The sequence below is a fragment of the Mizuhopecten yessoensis genome, unplaced genomic scaffold (genome assembly GCF_002113885.1).
Source record: "Mizuhopecten yessoensis strain PY_sf001 unplaced genomic scaffold, ASM211388v2 scaffold10867, whole genome shotgun sequence".
NCBI classification, from domain to species: Eukaryota; Metazoa; Mollusca; class Bivalvia; order Pectinida; family Pectinidae; genus Mizuhopecten; species Mizuhopecten yessoensis.
The window spans coordinates 2,307,943-2,327,054 of record NW_018408761.1 but is presented as its reverse complement, the minus strand read 5'-3'; the positions used below and the strand labels follow the sequence as shown (position 1 = coordinate 2,327,054).

Sequence of the window (19,112 nt, the reverse complement as noted above, 5' to 3'; positions counted from 1 at the left end):
CAGCAGCAACAACAACAACCACAATCGCATCAGCAACATCAATTTCAACAACAGCAGCAAAAACCACAACAACATCAACAGCAGCAACAGCAACAACCACCACACCAGCAACAACAAGCAAATCAGCAACAACAACAACAACAACATCAACAACAACAACACCACCTCCAACAACAACAACAACAACAACAACAACAACAACAACAACAACAACAACAACAACAACATCACCAGCAAACTCATTTTAACCCGATGGAATCTTTCCAAATTCAACCGCAGCAGATTCAGTCCCAACAGATTCAGCCACCACAACAGGCATTCGTCGACGCACAGGCTGCTAGCCCCGGGCAGCCATTTGGCTCGAGAAGTGGAGTCAACGTTCCTCCGTCTGCACATGGATCGATTTTGGATCAGGCCCTGGGTGTTAACCCGTCACAACCTATACCAAAGGTCAATTACGGTGCAAATGCTAATGCTAATAGCATCATTCCAAACAATGGTCCAGCAGTCGTTCCGATTGGTCAACCCCAGGCAAATCCTTGGGCTCCAAGTGCTTGGGTTGATCCTATTCCTGGTGGTCCACAATCTCCAGGATCAGCTGGACCACCAGCTGGTAGCATGCCAATGCAGTCACAGCACTCCCCTTTCAACCCATTTGGAGCACAAAATCCGTTCCAACAGCCTGAAGTACATGCAGTACCTCGGCAAGAGTTCATGCAGACGCCAACCAAGGTCGCCAAAGCTCCAGGCTTCCGCGGCAGAGTCCAGAGTACGGCTTCAGTTTTGCAAGCTGGTCACCAGCAAATGCACGCAAAGGCTTTCGTTAGACCACCGCCAACAACTCTGCCCCCAGTTACGAAAGCTGCGAACTTCTGGAATCAGCAAGTGGTCACGCAGCAGGTACCGACTACAATTGTTACACAACTGACGTACAGACCGACCACTTTCGCCCCACCAGTCACCAAGGCTCCTTCAATGCCTTCCCGATGGGCAGCTATGGGGCCGCAATCAATGCCACCCAGACAACCCACAGCACCTGTCACAAAATTATTCAAACCTGCTCCATCTGCTAAGCCAAAGCCAAAGCCTCGACCTAAACCTAAGGCTAAGGCAAAGAAAGCAAAATCCAAAAGGTAAAACATCAGCACGGTTAACTGTCAGATATTGTCCTGTATGCTGCATAGACTTCAATAGATAGATAAGGTTTAGGTCAGCATGCCATGTAGTTTTTATTGCTGAGATCAACTTTTTACCTGTATTTATATTGCCTTCAAGAGGGTAGATAAGGTATTGATCAGCATGTTATGTACTCTTTACTGACTAGATTAGATATTGACCTACATGTATATGCTGCATAACTTGTAAAATGGGATCAGGCATCGACCTGCATGCTGCATACAGCATTCTTAAGTTAGATAAGGAATTGATCAGCATGTTATGTACTCTTTACTGACTAGATTAGATATTGACCTACAGTTAGATAAGGAATTGGAAAGCATGCCATGAAGCCTTATGTCATTTTTACAAAAGGAAAATCTGGAATTTTATTTTGATTGAGAAACACATTTTTCGTTTTTTTGAAATACGGACTTAAATGGCCGCTTATAAAGAAAGTATTTTTTTCTAAATAAATGTATTTCTATTTCATTGGAGTAACAGTTTATAATATCTTACCTAGTGGTACATTCATCTTTATCATTGCGTACGATTCCGACATGTCCAGAGATTTAGTATAACAGGAACTTACATTTTGGTTTTGCATAGCAGCAATCAGAACAAAATAATGAAGATTTTGTATTGCTAAAGTGTTCATATGAACTATAGAGATACAGAGAAAGATGGCTTTATATGTCTAACATCATCATCACAAATACGGTACAGCCACTGTGCTGTCAGTTGAAATATTATGGAAAACGGTAAGGAACTGGAAATTGTGAGTACTTTAAGTGGTTTTATTATACCATAGTTGTCCGAAGTTTTAAATGCTTACTTAAAATTCTTATTTAAAAAAGATATTAAGTAAATTTCTTTACTTTTCAGGAGACAAAGGAAACGGTATGGCTTCTCAAAATTACGTAAGTACCTAACACTGGCAAAGTAATTTATTAATAATGATCTTTCACTAACGAATGCGACGTTATCTCTCCTTCTTCGATAATTTATGTTGTCTTATAATAGTTGTTTTTAGTTTGTGAACATCCGTTATTATTATGGTCTTTTTAAAATCAATTACCATTTTGGAAAATGATGACGTGACAGTATTGTTACACACGCCAATATAACGTTTATTTTGAATTTATGCATAAACGAATTTATCAACTTCACAGAAAAAAACAAGTTCCCAATTTATACAATTTGTGAACATGTAATTTTCTTCGGTCATTCACTAATTTCTGTTTATGATTATAGTTGCAGGATATGGGCCAAGGCTGAACGTGGCAGGCTAAACGTTGCTTAGTTACGCGGGGAAATATTGAAGACGCCATTTTGAATGTGGTAGGAGGTCCTCTCCTTATTGAAGTGGGAAATTATCACGTACCAGTTCCAACGGCAATAAGTAGGATAAATCAATTACAATTCGGACTTAGCTAAAAAAACAGTGTTTACATCAGGCAATACAAACTGTAACACGCAAACTTGATATGGTGGCTACGACTAAGTCGTGGAAATCATGCACAGTTGCATTTTTCTAAATAAGAATTGTATGTACTGTTCGATATGATAATCTTCAAAGGATGTTATTAATATTTGACAACTTTGTTAAAGCGCGAAAATGTTATATTTATAAAAAATGGCTAATTGCACCTTTGTATTAAATGGATCAATTAATTATTCCCGAAACACATTAAAATCTGCTACGGCAGCATAATTATGTATCATGTTCATGATTTACCTCTGTTCCTTAGGACAATCATTCTACTGTATCTTTCATGAATACTCTTGTCAACAACTTGCTACATGATAGTTATCGAGGTGTTAGAAGTTGATCCTCTTGGAATTCATGATCCTAGAAAGGACTCACTAATGGCGAGGTCAGGGGAAGAGAGATGGCAACCTGTTTGCTGCAGATCTTACGTGTTTCTACTCGACAGAGGGCTGAAAACCGAGAGTCGGTTAAAATGGACAAGTTATATAAACTTGTTTCCGGATTCCGGTCGCCATTCTGGCAATTACCACAGACAAAGTGATGAATCAAATCATATATCATTTGTACAAATCTCCTTTGTTCATTAATATCGTCATTCAATTTATCAATTTTGTCAGGATTAAAGCAACCTGTGGTTCGTGTAAATAAACTTATGCAAAATATATTCAAATATTTGTCTGTTACATAGTTCTTTGAGAAGTTTGACATAATTTCATGAAAAAGGAGTGATACAATGTACCGATTGATGTTGAAAAAAGTTATATTTGAAGTTCCCAAGTTTAATAAATGTTGCACCTTATACATAGTCGGACGGAGGAGTTCACATCAAAACACCCAGGTCCGTACCTTATTCTTCTATAAGACGACATAATGAACTTACCATACACTTCAACTTCCAACTAGACCTTCAGACGATTACGACTGCTAGTATGGGTATAATGGGTGTTGTTGAATGAGATGTAGGCTGAGGAACAGTCTCCACCCAGGTTCTGCGATTGTCAGTGGCGTAAACAAATGTTAATAACTAATAGAAAATATAACCAGTCAATATTTTATGGGGTTTCTAGATAACAGTGAGAGATAAGGGCCAGTCTAAGGGGACGTCTCGCTCAAATACCATCTTGTTACATTATTCTGACGACGAGCTAACTAGAGGTGCCCAAAGAGACTAAAGAAAACAACGGTAAGATAAACAAAACAAATTGGAGCAACACAATAATGTATTCTCCAGAACGTCACAACGAAGAGAGTATACCAGAAACCACAATTAAAATTATGATAATCACGATTTTCTAACATCTATTCATTCAGATAGAGATATATCCGACTTTTCCTTCATTACAAGCAGGAGAATACTTGTAGTTGGAGTCAGGTTGCGCTCCTTGCTTAGGTTTTATAATGTAGCTACAGTTTAGGGCAACGAAATATTATCTATGATTATAATGAGCAATGGTAAGTCCAAAAGCATGTGAACAAATGTTGGGTTTTTTACTGATCAATTATGATCAACAAGATTTGAAAATCAATTATCATATAATAATGCATAATAAGATTATCAATTTTAACATAAAGTGATTACAAATGATCGAATCAAGGGGTGTGCCACCGAAATGTTATAACACTGACAAGGGAGCATACCAACTCATCTGGTTTAAAGTATTCCAGCGGAATACAGGGAGAGACAGAGCCGAAGAGATACAGGGAGAGACAGAGCCGAACAGATACAGGGAGAAACACAGTCGAACAGATACAGGGAGAGGCAGAGCCGAACAGATACAGGGATAGGCAGAGCCGAACAGATACCTTAGGGAGAAACACCGCCGAACAGATACAGGGAGAGGCAGAGCCGAACAGATACAGGGAGAAACACAGCCGAAGAGATACAGGGAGAGACAGAGCCGAAGAGATACAGGGAGAGACAGAGCCGAACAGATACAGGGAGAAACACAGTCGAACAGATACAGGGAGAGGCAGAGCCGAACAGATACAGGGATAGGCAGAGCCGAACAGATACCTTAGGGAGAAACACAGCCAAACAGATACAGGGGGAGGCAGAGCCGAACAGATACAGGGAGAAACACAGCCGAACAGATACAGGGAGAGACAGAGCCGAACAGATACCTTAGGGAGAAACACAGCCGAACAGATACAGGGAGAGGCAAAGCCGAATAGATACAGGGAGAAACACAGCCGAACAGATACAGGGAGAGACAGAGCCGAACAGATACCTTAGGGAGACACATTTGGATAGATATCTTGGAGAAACACATATAAATAGATTCCTAAGATAGACGCAGTAACAGAAACCTTTGGATAAAATAGTCGAACAGATATCTAGAGAGATACAGTAGAACGAACGGAGCAGACGAGAGAGTCCTAAGTGTTGTAGTGGGAAACTGGAAGGATCACACGAATTGTGTTGTCTTGCTTGTCGTCCAAATGAGGGTGCAGAAGGAGACCGCCACCAACACACTTCGGTTCGAGAAATCAAATGATCTGTTAAAGGTGTTAAAACGAAACTTTTATTCATTTTACACTGTTTTAAAGTTTAAATATATTTCGTGTTTCACTCATGTCTTGTATTTTAATTCGTAAAGGTTCGGGGCATTAGCCACGAGTTTGGCTGCTTGTGTATCCCTCTTTGACTTGTTGTCTCTAGTAATCATTGGCCAATTATATCTGCATTGTCTCTTGAAGACATGAATGCGACCAGACTTGATTAACATAATGTATCTCATTGTCTCTATCATCCTCTCGTCTTCAATAGGATTTATTTACTATGTGCAACTGGTTAACGCGCTATCAAAATACTGTAAACGTACCAAATCTAGCGGTAGTCTTAGTTAAGCGCCTTTCATTTTTTAAACATTGCGCTTAATTATGATTGCGATAATTGAAGCTCCTGTATTCCGTCTTTGCGTATTACAGAGTTATCTTCTCTTGGGAGCAGGGATTGATTGTTACGTCATTGGTTTGTGTGAGAAAATAACGTCGTTTTCTCATAGATTGATGACGTTACTCTCACAAACAAATGACGTAAAAATCAATACCTGCTCTCAAGAGAAGATAACTCTGCAATACGCAAAAACGGAATATTGTATTCTGTTGCATTTCTTTGTACTCTTACAGTAATGTGATTAAAAGCAATCTCTTGGTACATTTTCCAGGCGTTAAAACGAGCCTTTGAGTGTGTACAGCTGATGAGGCTATTACAAGGCCACTTCTACAGTGTTATCGTATTACATTATTATAACTTTGATACTGTAGCAGGACGTTCCACTTAGTCACCCATGCAGAAGATACAGAAGAACACTCAAACGTTTGTCAATACATAATTTACCCTATAATACCAAGCAGTTTGATGTAGGTACAAGTGTAGGCCTATCATCGGTAGTCTAGAGCCCGGTGTCGTATGACTATAGATTTGACGAAGACGTAACACACTTACCATTCAATCAATTGCTAAACGTTTGTTTTTCTTCCTTAGCGTTCCCTGTATATTGTTCCTAGATTGCATATAGTAATTCCGTTTATGACGCAGCAAAGGGAGAGGTTGCGGTAAGGGGCGTTTTTAGGTCAATGACAGAGATGTATACGTACATATGTAAATGTTTATTTGTTTCTGAGACATGGCAAACGGCAGAAATCATGAAAACAGTAAAAAGAAAGATTGTTCTGATGGGTCCATTTGCAAGAAATGAGGGGTTTAAATACCATTGGATATCTTGTTAAAATGATTGGACTAATTGAGAAAAAAAAACTGTAAGAGGTAATGGACCATGGAGCAACCTAAACGAACGCGCTGAAGATACATGCATGTCCAATACAAGGTTTATTTGCTGTTGTATAGCGACAAGGCTAGATATAAACATGCATACAATTATTTGCGCTATTATTCAAGTAAAGTCGTTGACCGAGGACGATCCTGTACTTGGATTTATCCACCCAAGAAACGATAGATTGACTCCATCCTCGTTCTCTGTCAATTTATTTTTCAACGGGTCGATAAATCCTGGTATCAACCGAAGTTAAAAATTACAATTGTTTTATTATTTTTAAAACAGTAATGTAAGAAATCTGAAAAAAAACTACAACAGAAATGCTTTGGGGGCACGTCTAAATATTATTTTGAGAAACACACAGTCCTTTAACAAAAATCACGCGCTCCTAGTCAATGTCGGCTTTTATCGGTGGACATGTGATGCACTTCTAATGTCTTGTCGAGAATAATATAAAAAAACACTTTTTTTTCATGTGAGATACTGTCTCTCTGAGCCATTTACAAAATGTAACAAACATAAAATGATAAAGTAAAAACACACACATGATTATATACACGTATATACGTATATATTATAGACCATGACACAGATCTACTTTATAGATCGGGATATAAAACGGCAGTAATTAGTGTAAATATATAAAATAAAATAATCAACCTTTCCATAATAAAACTGTCGATGAGTTTTATATGAATACATAAAATGTTCTATTTTTAGATCACAATAACACAAGGTATGGGAATCAACTTCATTTCAGTTCTTATTTCCAAGTCAAATTAAGGATGATTTACAGTCGCGTGTGTGGTCAATATGTTCACTGAACCAAATCACACCAGAGAACTCTGCTAGTTTGTTGCCAAAATATGAAAAAGACATGTTGTTGTTGTAATAGATCATCTATTAAAATGTGTAAGTTTTCTAACATTTACCAAAATCTCAAAAACCTTTTCCAGATCGAAATTAAAGTATGATATTATAGACAAAAATTTAACTAATGCCTAAAGACAACTCAAAATGAAAAAAGAAAGGCAACTTGCGATATTTTCCAATCACAATGACTGTGAATACACTACTGTGAAGGTATGTCAAGGTAACCTGATTGATTCTTGATTGTCTAGACCGATATTCAAGAAGTCACCCTAATGCTGATCTCTCTCTTGCATACTATCATTGTGGTGTTGATTTTTCTCTCCAAATCTTATAAATAATATGTTAGGAAGATTATCAGCGTTTGAAGTCAATACTTCTCTTTTCCCCGTCGAGACCTGATTGTGACGTTATATCTCACTGTTGCCATGGTTTATTACCGTTCTAATGCTGTAGTTCAAAGTGACAAACCATCACAGACTTCTCCTCAGTTACACACACGGAGTAGACTTTTGTTATAAATCTTAACCGATCAAATCATGTGATAAATACTTTATTCCATATCACCAAAAATGCACGTAGATACTATTTATTGAAATCACATTAACTAAATTATCTGTTTATATCTCACTTACGTACATATTGCTGCTAACAACTGTTGGCCTAGTTCAGTCACGTACATGTAACGATTATTAATCAACTGTATTCGGTACATTACGTTACATGAACAATAAACTATTTCACTAAACAAAATATTACTTTTATTCAATGCCCCTTTAAAATGTACTTCCTCCAGGTATACCTAGCTTCTAATAAGTAAATTAACAGTATTCATACAGGTGTTCTTCCTTCAGGTACACCTAGCGTGTAACCAGTACAAATACATTACTATTCATTAACAATATTTACAATACATTTATATAACAATGTATCGTTCAGTTACAAACCTGTAGTTACTATTTCGTTAACAGATACTAGTTCTAATAAGTCATCACTACATACATAACACGTGGCCACTTTTAAGTAAATAATTGTATGTATTTGATAAAGCTTTCAAAATATAATTTGGTAAAAGAGAAAATATGCTAAATACTGAATTGCAGATATAAACCTACATCTTTAATTGATATTGAGGTAGAAAGATACAGAAATATACTAGCATAGGACTGTTATCTAATTATAAAATATCCTTATGTAATCCAGTCCTTCGTTCATGTGATAAGAGTTTCTCGTTCAAGTCATAAGAGTTTCTATAGTGTCTGAAACCCAACCTTTTCTCCTAAAAATGCCCTTTGTCTCAAGGCATATACTTTGTGAAAGAAAATAAAAGTCGAATTACCATTTATATGTGACGATCAAATTATTAACATAATACAATTACTTTGTATACCTTTTACTCTTCACATTAAACAGGATAACGTACACAGTAAGTAGTGATAACGCACACAGTAAGTAGTGATAACGTACACAGTAAGTAGTGATAACGTACACAGTAAGTAGTGATAACGCACACAGTAAGTAGTGATGACGTACACAGTAAGTAATGATAACGTACACAGTAAGTAGTGATAACGTACACAGTAAGTAGTGATAACGCACACAGTAAGTAGTGATAACGTACACAGTAAGTAATGATAACGTACACAGTAAGTAGCGATAACGTACACAGTAAGTAGTGATAACGCACACAGTAAGTAGTGATAACGTACACAGTAAGTAGTGATAACCGCGTTCGGTCCTTATCCGTGTGAATTAAAGCACATGGTACTAGAACATAGATATTTAGACTTGCATCAAGGTCGTGAGGTAAACATTACCAGTCATCAATGGCGATTAGTATTGTGTTAATGTGTCTGGTGCCTGTCTTGGTGTATGGCAGTGGTTATGCCTTTACCCCGCCACACTGCTGTCCTCCCAGACAATTCTCAGCCACGGTCAGCAAGACTGGAGGAACGTTAAATATTGCTGAAGGGCCAGAATCTTTTGATGTAAGTGTTCCTCATTAAAATTGACTTGGTATATAAAAAGAATTCTTCAAAATAAGGTAATGACCATGATGTAGCACGTTTAAGCATTCCATGCATAACAAGATAGTGTATCGCCAAAAATAGAAAAACATCATGAATTTGTTCTTATCCTTAACTATACTTTTAGCTTTAAAAAAACCCCCATAACATTGTGTCTGATGTAATCAATCTCAGTAACTCGGCATCACTTTTTTCACTTGCCTAGGAAACCATTCAGATCTATGTTGATCATGATGCTGGCATGCAGAGGACTTTTAATACCGGTGTTAACCCTAATGGGACCACATTTCCTTACTCAATTATCACCAACTATACCACGGTAGGTCTTTACACAAGTATCACCGACAATATCACGATACGTCTTAACACAATCACCAATTATACCACGGTAGGTCTTAACACAATCACCAACTATACCACAGTAGGTCTTAACACAATCACCGACTATACCACAGTAGGTCTATACACAAGTATCACCGACAATATCACGATAGGTCTTAACACAAGCATCAACTATACCCCGGTAGGTCTTAACACAATCACCAACTATACCACGGTAGGTCTTAACACATACACCGACTATACCACGGTAGGTCATTACACATACACCAACTATCCCACGGTAGGTCTATACAAAATCACCGACTATCCCACGGTAGGTCTATACTCAATCACCAACTATACCACCGTAGGTCTATACACAATTACCAACTATACCACGGTTGGTCTATACACAATCACCAACTATAACACGGTAGGTCTTTACACATCCACCAACTATACCACGGTAGGTCTATACACAATCACCAACTATACCACGGTAGGTCTTAACACAATCACCAACTATACCACGGTAGGTCTTTACACATACACCAACTATACCACGGTAGGTCTATACACAATCACCGACTATACCACGGTAGGTCTATACACAATCACCAACTATACCACGGTAGGTCTATACACAATCACCAACTATACCACGGTAGGTCTATACACAATCACCAACTATACCACGGTAGGTCTATAAAGAATCACCAACTATACCACGGTAGGTCTATACACAATCACCAACTATACCACGGTAGGTCTATACACAATCACCAACTATACCACGGTAGGTCTATACACAATCACCAACTATACCACGGTAGGTCTATACACAATCACCAACTATACCACGGTAGGTCTATACACAATCACCAACTATACCACGGTAGGTCTATACACAATCACCAACTATACCACGGTAGGTCTATACACAATCACCAACTATACCACGGTAGGTCTATACACAATCACCAACTATACCACGGTAGGTCTATACACAATCACCAACTATACCACGGTAGGTCTATACACAATCACCAACTATACCACGGTAGGTCTATACACAATCACCAACTATACCACGGTAGGTCTATACACAATCACCAACTATACCACGGTAGGTCTATACACAATCACCAACTATACCACGGTAGGTCTATACACAATCACCAACTATACCACGGTAGGTCTATACACAATCACCAACTATACCACGGTAGGTCTATACACAATCACCAACTATACCACGGTAGGTCTATACACAATCACCGACTATACCACGGTAGGTCTTTACACAATCACCGACTATACCACGGTAGGTCTATTCACAATCACCAACTATACCACGGTAGGTCTATACACAATCACCAACTAGACCACGGTAGGTCTTTACACAATCACCAACTATACCACGGTAGGTCTATAGACAATCCCCGACTATACCACGGTAGGTCTATACACAATCACCGACTATCCCACGGTAGGTCTATACACAATCATCAACTATACCACGGTAGGTCTATACAAAAACTCCGATCACTGTCGTACGTTTTATATTTGATGTAACTCTTGATTCTGTGTTAACTTCATATTTGATTTTATCAAAAAACATGTGCGTATGTGCAATACGGAATGTTGTATTTACCTACTAGCCGGATCTACTCGTTATGGGAATCCCATTGTCATTGCGAACTGAAAAGTTCCCGGTATTTGCAAAAAAATATCAAAGTTTATAAAATCTTTGTATCGATCTCTTCCAAATACGGAAGGTATGTGATAAAAGCAAGACCACACACTTGTGTTTTCCTAACGAATCAGACAGCACTCATTTATTGCGCGGACGTATATATTTACTCGTGCGTTCCGCGCATTCGTGAATATAATTGTTCGCGCAATAAACTCGTGTTTTCTGATTCGTTAGAAAAACACAAGTGTGTGGTCTTGCATATGTATAACAAATATATTGTACAAACGATGAAATTATTCCCTTTTATTATGTTTTGCTTTCTCTTCACATTCAGACGACAAATTACTTCCTAAAGGACGAGGATCATCACTGCCAGTCCTACGGTTCCTTTCCTGAGACATTTCTTTGTGTACCAAGTAGGTGACAAATCAATCCGAATCTGTTTTACTTTACAATAGCAGAACACATTGACCTTTCTCTGATTTATTTATTAAGTCGAATCTGTTAATATATAATGTTCCTAAGTATACTGTGTTCCTGATTTCTCTGTCAAATAAGGCTGTGATACTCGTCATTATCGTACCTGTTAAAGTCGATCCCATATTAGTTGGTAAAGTTTGGACTGGTATCACCTACTTAAGCGCTTACTGCATTTTTCGTATAATTATTTAAGTTTTGCTAATTGGTATTTTGTCATATAACAAATGCATAATTGTGGTTATATGTCAGTTGCCTGAAAATACACACTAATATCCTGTAAATTCACAATTTAACTTCGAAATATTTACTTTATACTATAAACTTTAACATTCAAGCATCGGTGTCTAACCATTGAGTTACAATCATGACTAAAACGGTCTCATTATCCGAGAGCCATTGTAGTGGTTCTCGCTTCTTGAACCAATCTACTCGACAAAGGTTTCAAAGCTTCCCTGTGCAACCCTGAAGAACCATTTTGTTCATTCAAATATTAGTAAACACAGCAATTTATAAGCGTATAATAGTCAAATACAGTCGTAGATGGTGTTCTGTTCAGTGATGTAACTTACGTTGTACTTAGTTCCATTCACCTCAAAAGAGCCTTGTGTTACGAAGATCTACAAATAGCTCGATAATCTTAATTATTGCCGGCCAAGACGGGAGCGATCCTTCTGTCAATCTATGAATTATATTAATTTGTTTTCTGAAGGTTCTTACAAGGGCAAAACATAAACAAAATCTATCAGGGAAACCAACCAATATGAGTTTGTTAACAGCACGTGTTGTGCTTAGGTTCACATTCAGACGTCCATGACATTGTTTTTTAAGTACCGCGTCTGCCAATAAGAACAGAAAACGACTTTATACAACTACTGTATGATTGTCCATACTGTCATTTCTTATCACGATATTTTGAAATATCAATGTCATGTAGTGAAAATAAAAAATTACATTGTAATAGGATTTAATAATAAAGATTTACCTTCGTTATAAAATAACTGGACATGATGTTACAGAGGAAGGTGAATACATAGGCAGACGCGTGATCGGTAGTCATGACAACAACTTCAGTATCGACGTGTGGAAAGTAAAACCTGGTCAGACAGCTGATACAATGTCATTTACTTCTGATGGTTGTCTCCCCTTCGTCAGGACACTTACAGATTTGTCCTCTACTAGTAAGTGATTTGTGACTTAGTGCTATTTTAAATCAATTATAAGCTCAGTCATTTCCATTAAAAGACTCGATTTACATATCACAAATTAATAATTAAGTAGCAATTAAATGTAACATCAATATTGTTTCCTAATTATAGTTAGCACATGTTTTCTTAGGAAGTTTTAATATATGTTGAAGTATGTGTGTGAATATATGTACCACTGTGTGTATTCCATTTTGAACTAGTATGCAAAAAAAGTCTGTAATTACTGTTTCAATATTTGACAAATAACATATACTACACCGTCAGCATATGGTTACGATCGAGCTATATTATTTAAATAGTTCGAGATCATTTCTCGTCTACAATTAGAGTTTTTGAATTTGAAACTTTGTCGTTATTTTGGTTTTAATTTCGTTTATCAGAGGACAGAGTTTTAACCGGTGGTCGAGTTGTCTACATTTTTTGTTGTTGTTGTGACGAAGTGACGTCTGTAAAAAAATTCGTCATTCACATTTGGCAACATTATTGATGCAACCCGGCCGTTTCATCTCTCGCGAACGCACACTCCTCCAGGTGTTAACATACCATTTTTAGTTAAATATATTTGTATATTTAAACATTCCTTTCACATTTGACTTACATAATACGCTTTTGCAGTGATAAGAATAAGTCATTGTCCATCGGGGATTTTGTAACATCTCAGGACATTGACATTCTTGCATTGACAGTTAGGTTCAGATATCGATGACCAGACAAAGTACTAGATTTCGGGGTTCCTCAAGGGTCTGTGTTAGGACCACGTAAATAGTGCCTGTACTCCGAACCGATTGGAGAGATTTGTCGTCGCCATAGCATGGCATGGTCATCAAACCGCAGGACAGTTGGGATGCAATTTCAGAAAATCTGGAAGCTTGTCTGACAGATATCAGTACCCGGATGAACGCCAACATGCTAAAGCTTAATCAGGAAAAGACGGAACTAATCGTCTTTTCTCCAAAGCGTCGGCAAACAATGGCTCTCCAGCTCAAGGTCGGTGCCAGAACTATTGAGACTGTCCCAGCTGTTAAAAGTCTAGGGGTATACTTTGATAGTTCACTGAACATGGCGAAACAAGTGAACGCTATTACCAAATCCTGTTACTACCAGATCAGGAACATCGGTTGTATTCGGCAGTTTATAACTGCAGATGCATGCAAGCTTTTGGTGCATTCACTTGTTACCTCTCGGTTGTGGTAACGCCCTGCTCTGTGGTATATCTGACAAACAAACTAGTCGTCTGCAGAGGGTTCAGAACACTAGAGCACGGCTGGTTGCTTGAACTCAAAAGAGAGAACACATCACACCTGTGCTATATTCATTGCTCTGGTTATCTGTACGATACAGGGCGCAGTACCATATTTTGATGTACACATGCAAGGCACTAAATGAATGGAACAGCTCTCCAGTACCTACTGGAGATTGCTACCCTGTATCAGCCGTCACGATCACTGCGGTCGGAGTCAGAATCATTGTTGTGTGTCCCAAAATCTCGTACTGTGACCTATGGAAACCGGTTCTTTTGGAGGGTTTCGGCTACGTTGTGGAATAGCTTACCATCTGCTATTAGAAAGTCAAATACCCTGGCCAAATTCAAGAAAGAGGGACATCAAAACTCACCTCTCCACGTCTGCATTTTAGGCTCTTTGCAAAGACGTCATGTAAATACCACCCTTTGTTTGTTCATTTATGTGCACATTGTGATGATTATCTGCTTGCTAATTGTATAAAAGTGAGTGTAAGCCTTTGGTTTTGTTTCACAATTATAACTAATACTAAAATCCATATGTTGTAAAGCGTTTTAGGGTAGTTTTACAAATTATATAGGGCGCTATATAAATGTTGTATATTATTATTACTATTATTATTATTATATTTGCCATCAGTACCTGTTCAGTTTCCTATATAACAACCAGACATCTATCTAACATTTAATTCAGTTAAATTATTATACATTCGTGTCATTGTATACTGTCTCTGTTGTAGAGCCCAGTCAGTCGATATTTACGTACAGTAACGTAAACACTGGAGTGCCAGACGGTATATTTAACCTCCCAACGTCATGTCAGCAGCATTAGTAATACATCATATGCTTATTCTTCATAACGTACTCATTCAAAGATTTAGACAAATGAAATGGAACAATATCGTCATTATACATCAATGTCATATTTACAGATTTGGGTGTACATGTGAAACGTCGACAACATTAAAATATATCTATAATATACTTTTTCCTTATGGTGTTTCAGGACAGTTAAAAAGCTGGCTGTTGTCCTTGGTCAAAATAATAAGTTAGCGTTCACATCATTATAACTTGATTAGCGATATCATGTTATGAGGACTAAACTGTTTACAGCTGTAGCAACATGTAACATTATGTACAGTTCAGAAAAAGTATAGTTCCTCCATGACCTTATATCTTTCCGTTAATAGTAACCGCTTGTGTATGTATTATTCAGAAAAAATAGTTCCATAATGACCTTATTTCTTTCTATTAATAGTAACCGCTTGTGTATGTATTATTCAGATAAAAATAGTTCCATAATGACCTTATTTCTTTCTATTAATAGTAACCACATGTAAAGTTAAAGAATCATTCCGTAAATATCATTATGAGGAGTCCTACTACAATAACGTTATTTAGACACTATAACTTGATCACACCAATGTGCGAAATGAAATTTAATTATCAACTTATTTACTGTATAATAATATGTTATTTCCAAAGAACAGTTGATAAAGTTCCGATGGTCACACTCCGCGAGACTTATAATTAACCTCAATTACTATTAGAATAAACAGGATTTACAAGTTCTCCTGACCAGTGTGCGAACGACATTCAACATTGGTCTGATAGTAATAGAAGCTGTTACTCTCATTTGAACGATATGGTACACCGAAGGATATGTATCAGTAATGTTATTGTTCTAAACATAAATTGATTAAGGGCGTTATGTACACAGTCATTTTTCATGGAAGACAGTGTTAAATTGATGTATCATTTAAAACATGCATTATAAACACTGACACAATAAACTATAAACACAGCTTTTGTCAGAATGACTGTTACACGAATGATACACCGAAAACACCCCTGTACAAAGGATTTCGGGGTTTGGCCGTTTTTTTCTGTAGAAAAATATTTAAAAAAACCATATTAGACACAATCAGATCGGCGTTCTAGGATACAATGTCCCTCCTAATGTCGTTAATTCCCCTGTTCTCACCATTTGTCCTAACCCGTTAACCGAGCCTCCCCTGTTTTCACCCTTTGTCCTAACCCGTTAGCCGAGCCTTCCCTGTTCTCATCCTTTGTCCTAACCCGTTGTCCGAGCCTCCCCTGTTCTCATCCTTTGACCTAACCCGTTTTCCGAGCCTCCTCTGTTCTCACCCTTTGTCTTAACCTGTTGTCCGAGCCTCCCCTGTTCTCATCGTTTGTCCTAACTCATTGTCCGAGGCTCCCCTGTTCTTATCCTTTGTTCTAACCCATTGTCCGAGCCTCCACTGTTCTCACTTTTTGTCCTCACCCGTTGTCCGGTCCTCCCCTGTTCTCTCTTTTTGTCCTAACCTATTGTCTGAGCCGCCTCTGCTCCCACCCTTTGTCCTAATCCGTTGTCCGAGCCTCCCCTGTTCTCACCCTTTGTCCTAACCCGTTAACCGAGCCTCCCCTGTTTTCCCCCTTTTCCTAACCAGTTAACCGAGCCTTCCCTGTTCTCAGCCTTTGTCCTAACCCGTTGTCCGAGCCTCCCCTGTTCTCACTTTTTGTCCTCACCCGTTGTCCGAGCCTCCCCTGTTCTCACCCTTTGTCCTAACCCGTTGTCCGAGCCTCCCCTGTTCTCATCCTTTGTCCTAACCCGTTTTCCGAGCCTCCTCTGTTCTCACCCTTTGTCTTAACCTGTTGTCCGAGCCTCCCCTGTTCTCATCCTTTGTCCTAACTCATTGTCCGAGGCTCCCCTGTTCTTATCCTTTGTTCTAACCCATTGTCCGAGCCTCCACTGTTCTCACTTTTTGTCCTCACCCGTTGTCCGAGCCTCCACTGTTCTCCCTTTTTGTCCTCCCCCGTTGTCCGCGCCTCCCCTGTTCTCATCCTTTGCCCTAACTCATTGTCCGAGGCTCCCCTGTTCTTTCCCTTTGTCCTAACCCATTGTCCGGGGCTCGCCTGTTCTTAACCTTTGTTCTAACCCATTGTCCGAGCCTCCACTGTTCTCACTTTTTGTCCTCCCCCGTTGTCCGAGCCTCCCCTGTTATCATCCTTTGTCCTAACCCGTTGTCCAAGCCTCCCCTGTTCTCATCCATTGTCCTAACCCGTTGTCTAAGCCTCCACTGTTCTCATCCTTTGTCCTTACCCGTTGTCCGAACCTCCTCTGTTATCACCCTTTGTCTTAACCCGATGTCCGAGCCTCCCCTGTTCTCATCCTTTGTCCTAACTCATTGTCCGAGGCTCCCCTGTTCCTACCCTTTGTTCTAACCTATTGTACGAGCCTCCCCTGTTCTCACTTTTTGTCCTCACATATTGTCCGAGCCTCCTCTGTTCCCACCCTTTGTCCTAACCCGTTGTCCGAGCCTCCCTTGTTCTCACTTTTTGTTCTCAACCGTTATCCGAGCCTACCCTGTTCTCATCATTTGTCCTAACCCGTTGTCCGAGCCTCCCCTGTTATCATCCTTTGTCCTACCCCGGTGTCTGAGCCTCCCCTTTTTTCACTTATTGTCCTAACCCGTTGTCCAAGCCTCCCCTGTTCTCATCCTTTGTCCTACCCCGTTCTCCGAGCCTCCCCTGTTCTCACCCTTTGACCTAACCCATTGTCCGAGCCTCCCCTGTTCTTACCCTTTGTCCTAACCCATTGTCCGAGCCTCCCCTGTTCTCATTTTTTGTCCTCACCCGTTGTCCGATCCTCCCCTGTTCTCATCCTTTGTCCTAACCCGTTGTCCAAGCCTTCCCTGTTCTCATCCTTTGTCCTAACCCGTTGTCTAAGCCTCCCCTGTTCTCATCCTTTGTCCTAACCCGTTGTCCGAACCTCCTCTGTAATCACCCTTTGTCTTAACCCGATGTCCGAGCCTCCCCTGTTATCATCCTTTGTCCTAACCCGTTGTCTAGACCTCCCCTGTTCTCATCCTTTGTCCTAACCCGTTGTCCGAACCTCCTCTGTTCTCACCCTTTGTCTTAACCCGTTGTCCGAGCCTCCCCTGTTATCATCCTTTGTCCTCACCTATTGTCCGAGCCTCCCCTGTTATCATCCTTTGTCCTAACCCATTGTCCGAGGCTCCCCTGTTCTTACCCTTTGTCCTAACCCATTGTCCGAGCCTCCCCTGTTCTCACTTTTTGTCCTCACCCGTTGTCCGAGCCTCCCCTGTTCTCATCCTTTGTCCTAACCCGTTGTCCAAGCCTCCCCTGTTCTCATCCTTTGTCCTAACCCGTTGTCCGAGCCTCCCTTATTCTCACTTTTTGTCCTCACCCGTTATCCGAGCCTCCCCTGTTCTCATCCTTTGTCCTAACCCGTTGTCTAAGCCTTCCCTGTTCTCATCCTTTGTCCTAACCCGTTGTCCGAGCCTCCTCTGTTCTCACCCTTTGTCTTAACCCGTTGTCCGAGCCTCCCCGGTTATCATCCTTTGGCCTAACCCGTTGTCCGAGCCTCCCCTGTTCTCACTTTTTGTCCTAACCCGTTGTCCAAGCCTCCCCTGTTCTCATCCTTTGTCCTAACCCGTTGTCCGAGCCTACCCTGTTATCATCCTTTGTCCTAACCCGTTGTCCGAGCCTCCCCTGCTCACACATTTGTAAGTTTCCCAGTAGGTAGGTTTTATCACTTATTTCACTTTGATTCAATTTTGGGTCAGTAACTGTGAGCTGTACACCTTCGCACCGCTACACTCGTGTCAGTATAGGCGAACAGATTCTAGGTTAAACAAATAGTTCTGCTTTAGCCACATTCTTGATAAAGAAATATCGGTAACTTCACCATATGGCAGATTGCACCCCATTTTACACTTTAACCGTCTAAAACATATTTACTCAAACTGTCGTAGTTCATGGAAAGTCAGAACGGCTTCTACAATGATTTATCTTTCACCTGTAGTATATTCTGTCAATTATCC

General features: G+C 39.5%; 2 protein-coding genes across 2 annotated transcripts; both read left to right on the top strand.

The window, feature by feature from the left end:
- The first annotated feature begins 151 nt into the window (after positions 1-151).
- Positions 152-3,311, top strand: LOC110463108 (vegetative cell wall protein gp1-like). The gene is made up of 3 exons (XM_021517457.1): positions 152-1,133; positions 2,041-2,075; positions 2,410-3,311. Exons 1-3 carry the CDS (start codon positions 253-255, stop codon positions 2,445-2,447), a joined length of 954 nt encoding a protein of 317 aa, XP_021373132.1. The 5' UTR covers positions 152-252; the 3' UTR covers positions 2,448-3,311.
- Positions 3,312-9,069: 5,758 nt separating this feature from the next.
- On the top strand, positions 9,070-15,231 carry LOC110463150. Its single transcript, XM_021517538.1, has 5 exons — positions 9,070-9,284; positions 9,529-9,642; positions 11,675-11,756; positions 12,837-12,998; positions 15,006-15,231. Exons 1-5 carry the CDS (start codon positions 9,123-9,125, stop codon positions 15,095-15,097), a joined length of 612 nt encoding a protein of 203 aa, XP_021373213.1. The 5' UTR covers positions 9,070-9,122; the 3' UTR covers positions 15,098-15,231.
- Positions 15,232-19,112: the final 3,881 nt, after the last annotated feature.

Coding starts and splice junctions, on each gene's coding strand:
- LOC110463108 (XM_021517457.1), top strand. CDS start 253: ATGGAATCTTTCCAAATTCAACCGCAGCAGATTCAGTCCCAACAGATT. Junction 1,134..2,040: donor AAGAAAGCAAAATCCAAAAG/GTAAAACATCAG, acceptor TTTACTTTTCAG/GAGACAAAGGAAACGGTATG. Junction 2,076..2,409: donor GTATGGCTTCTCAAAATTAC/GTAAGTACCTAA, acceptor TTATGATTATAG/TTGCAGGATATGGGCCAAGG.
- LOC110463150 (XM_021517538.1), top strand. CDS start 9,123: ATGGCGATTAGTATTGTGTTAATGTGTCTGGTGCCTGTCTTGGTGTAT. Junction 9,643..11,674: donor TTATCACCAACTATACCACG/GTAGGTCTTTAC, acceptor CTTCACATTCAG/ACGACAAATTACTTCCTAAA. Junction 11,757..12,836: donor GACATTTCTTTGTGTACCAA/GTAGGTGACAAA, acceptor ATGATGTTACAG/AGGAAGGTGAATACATAGGC.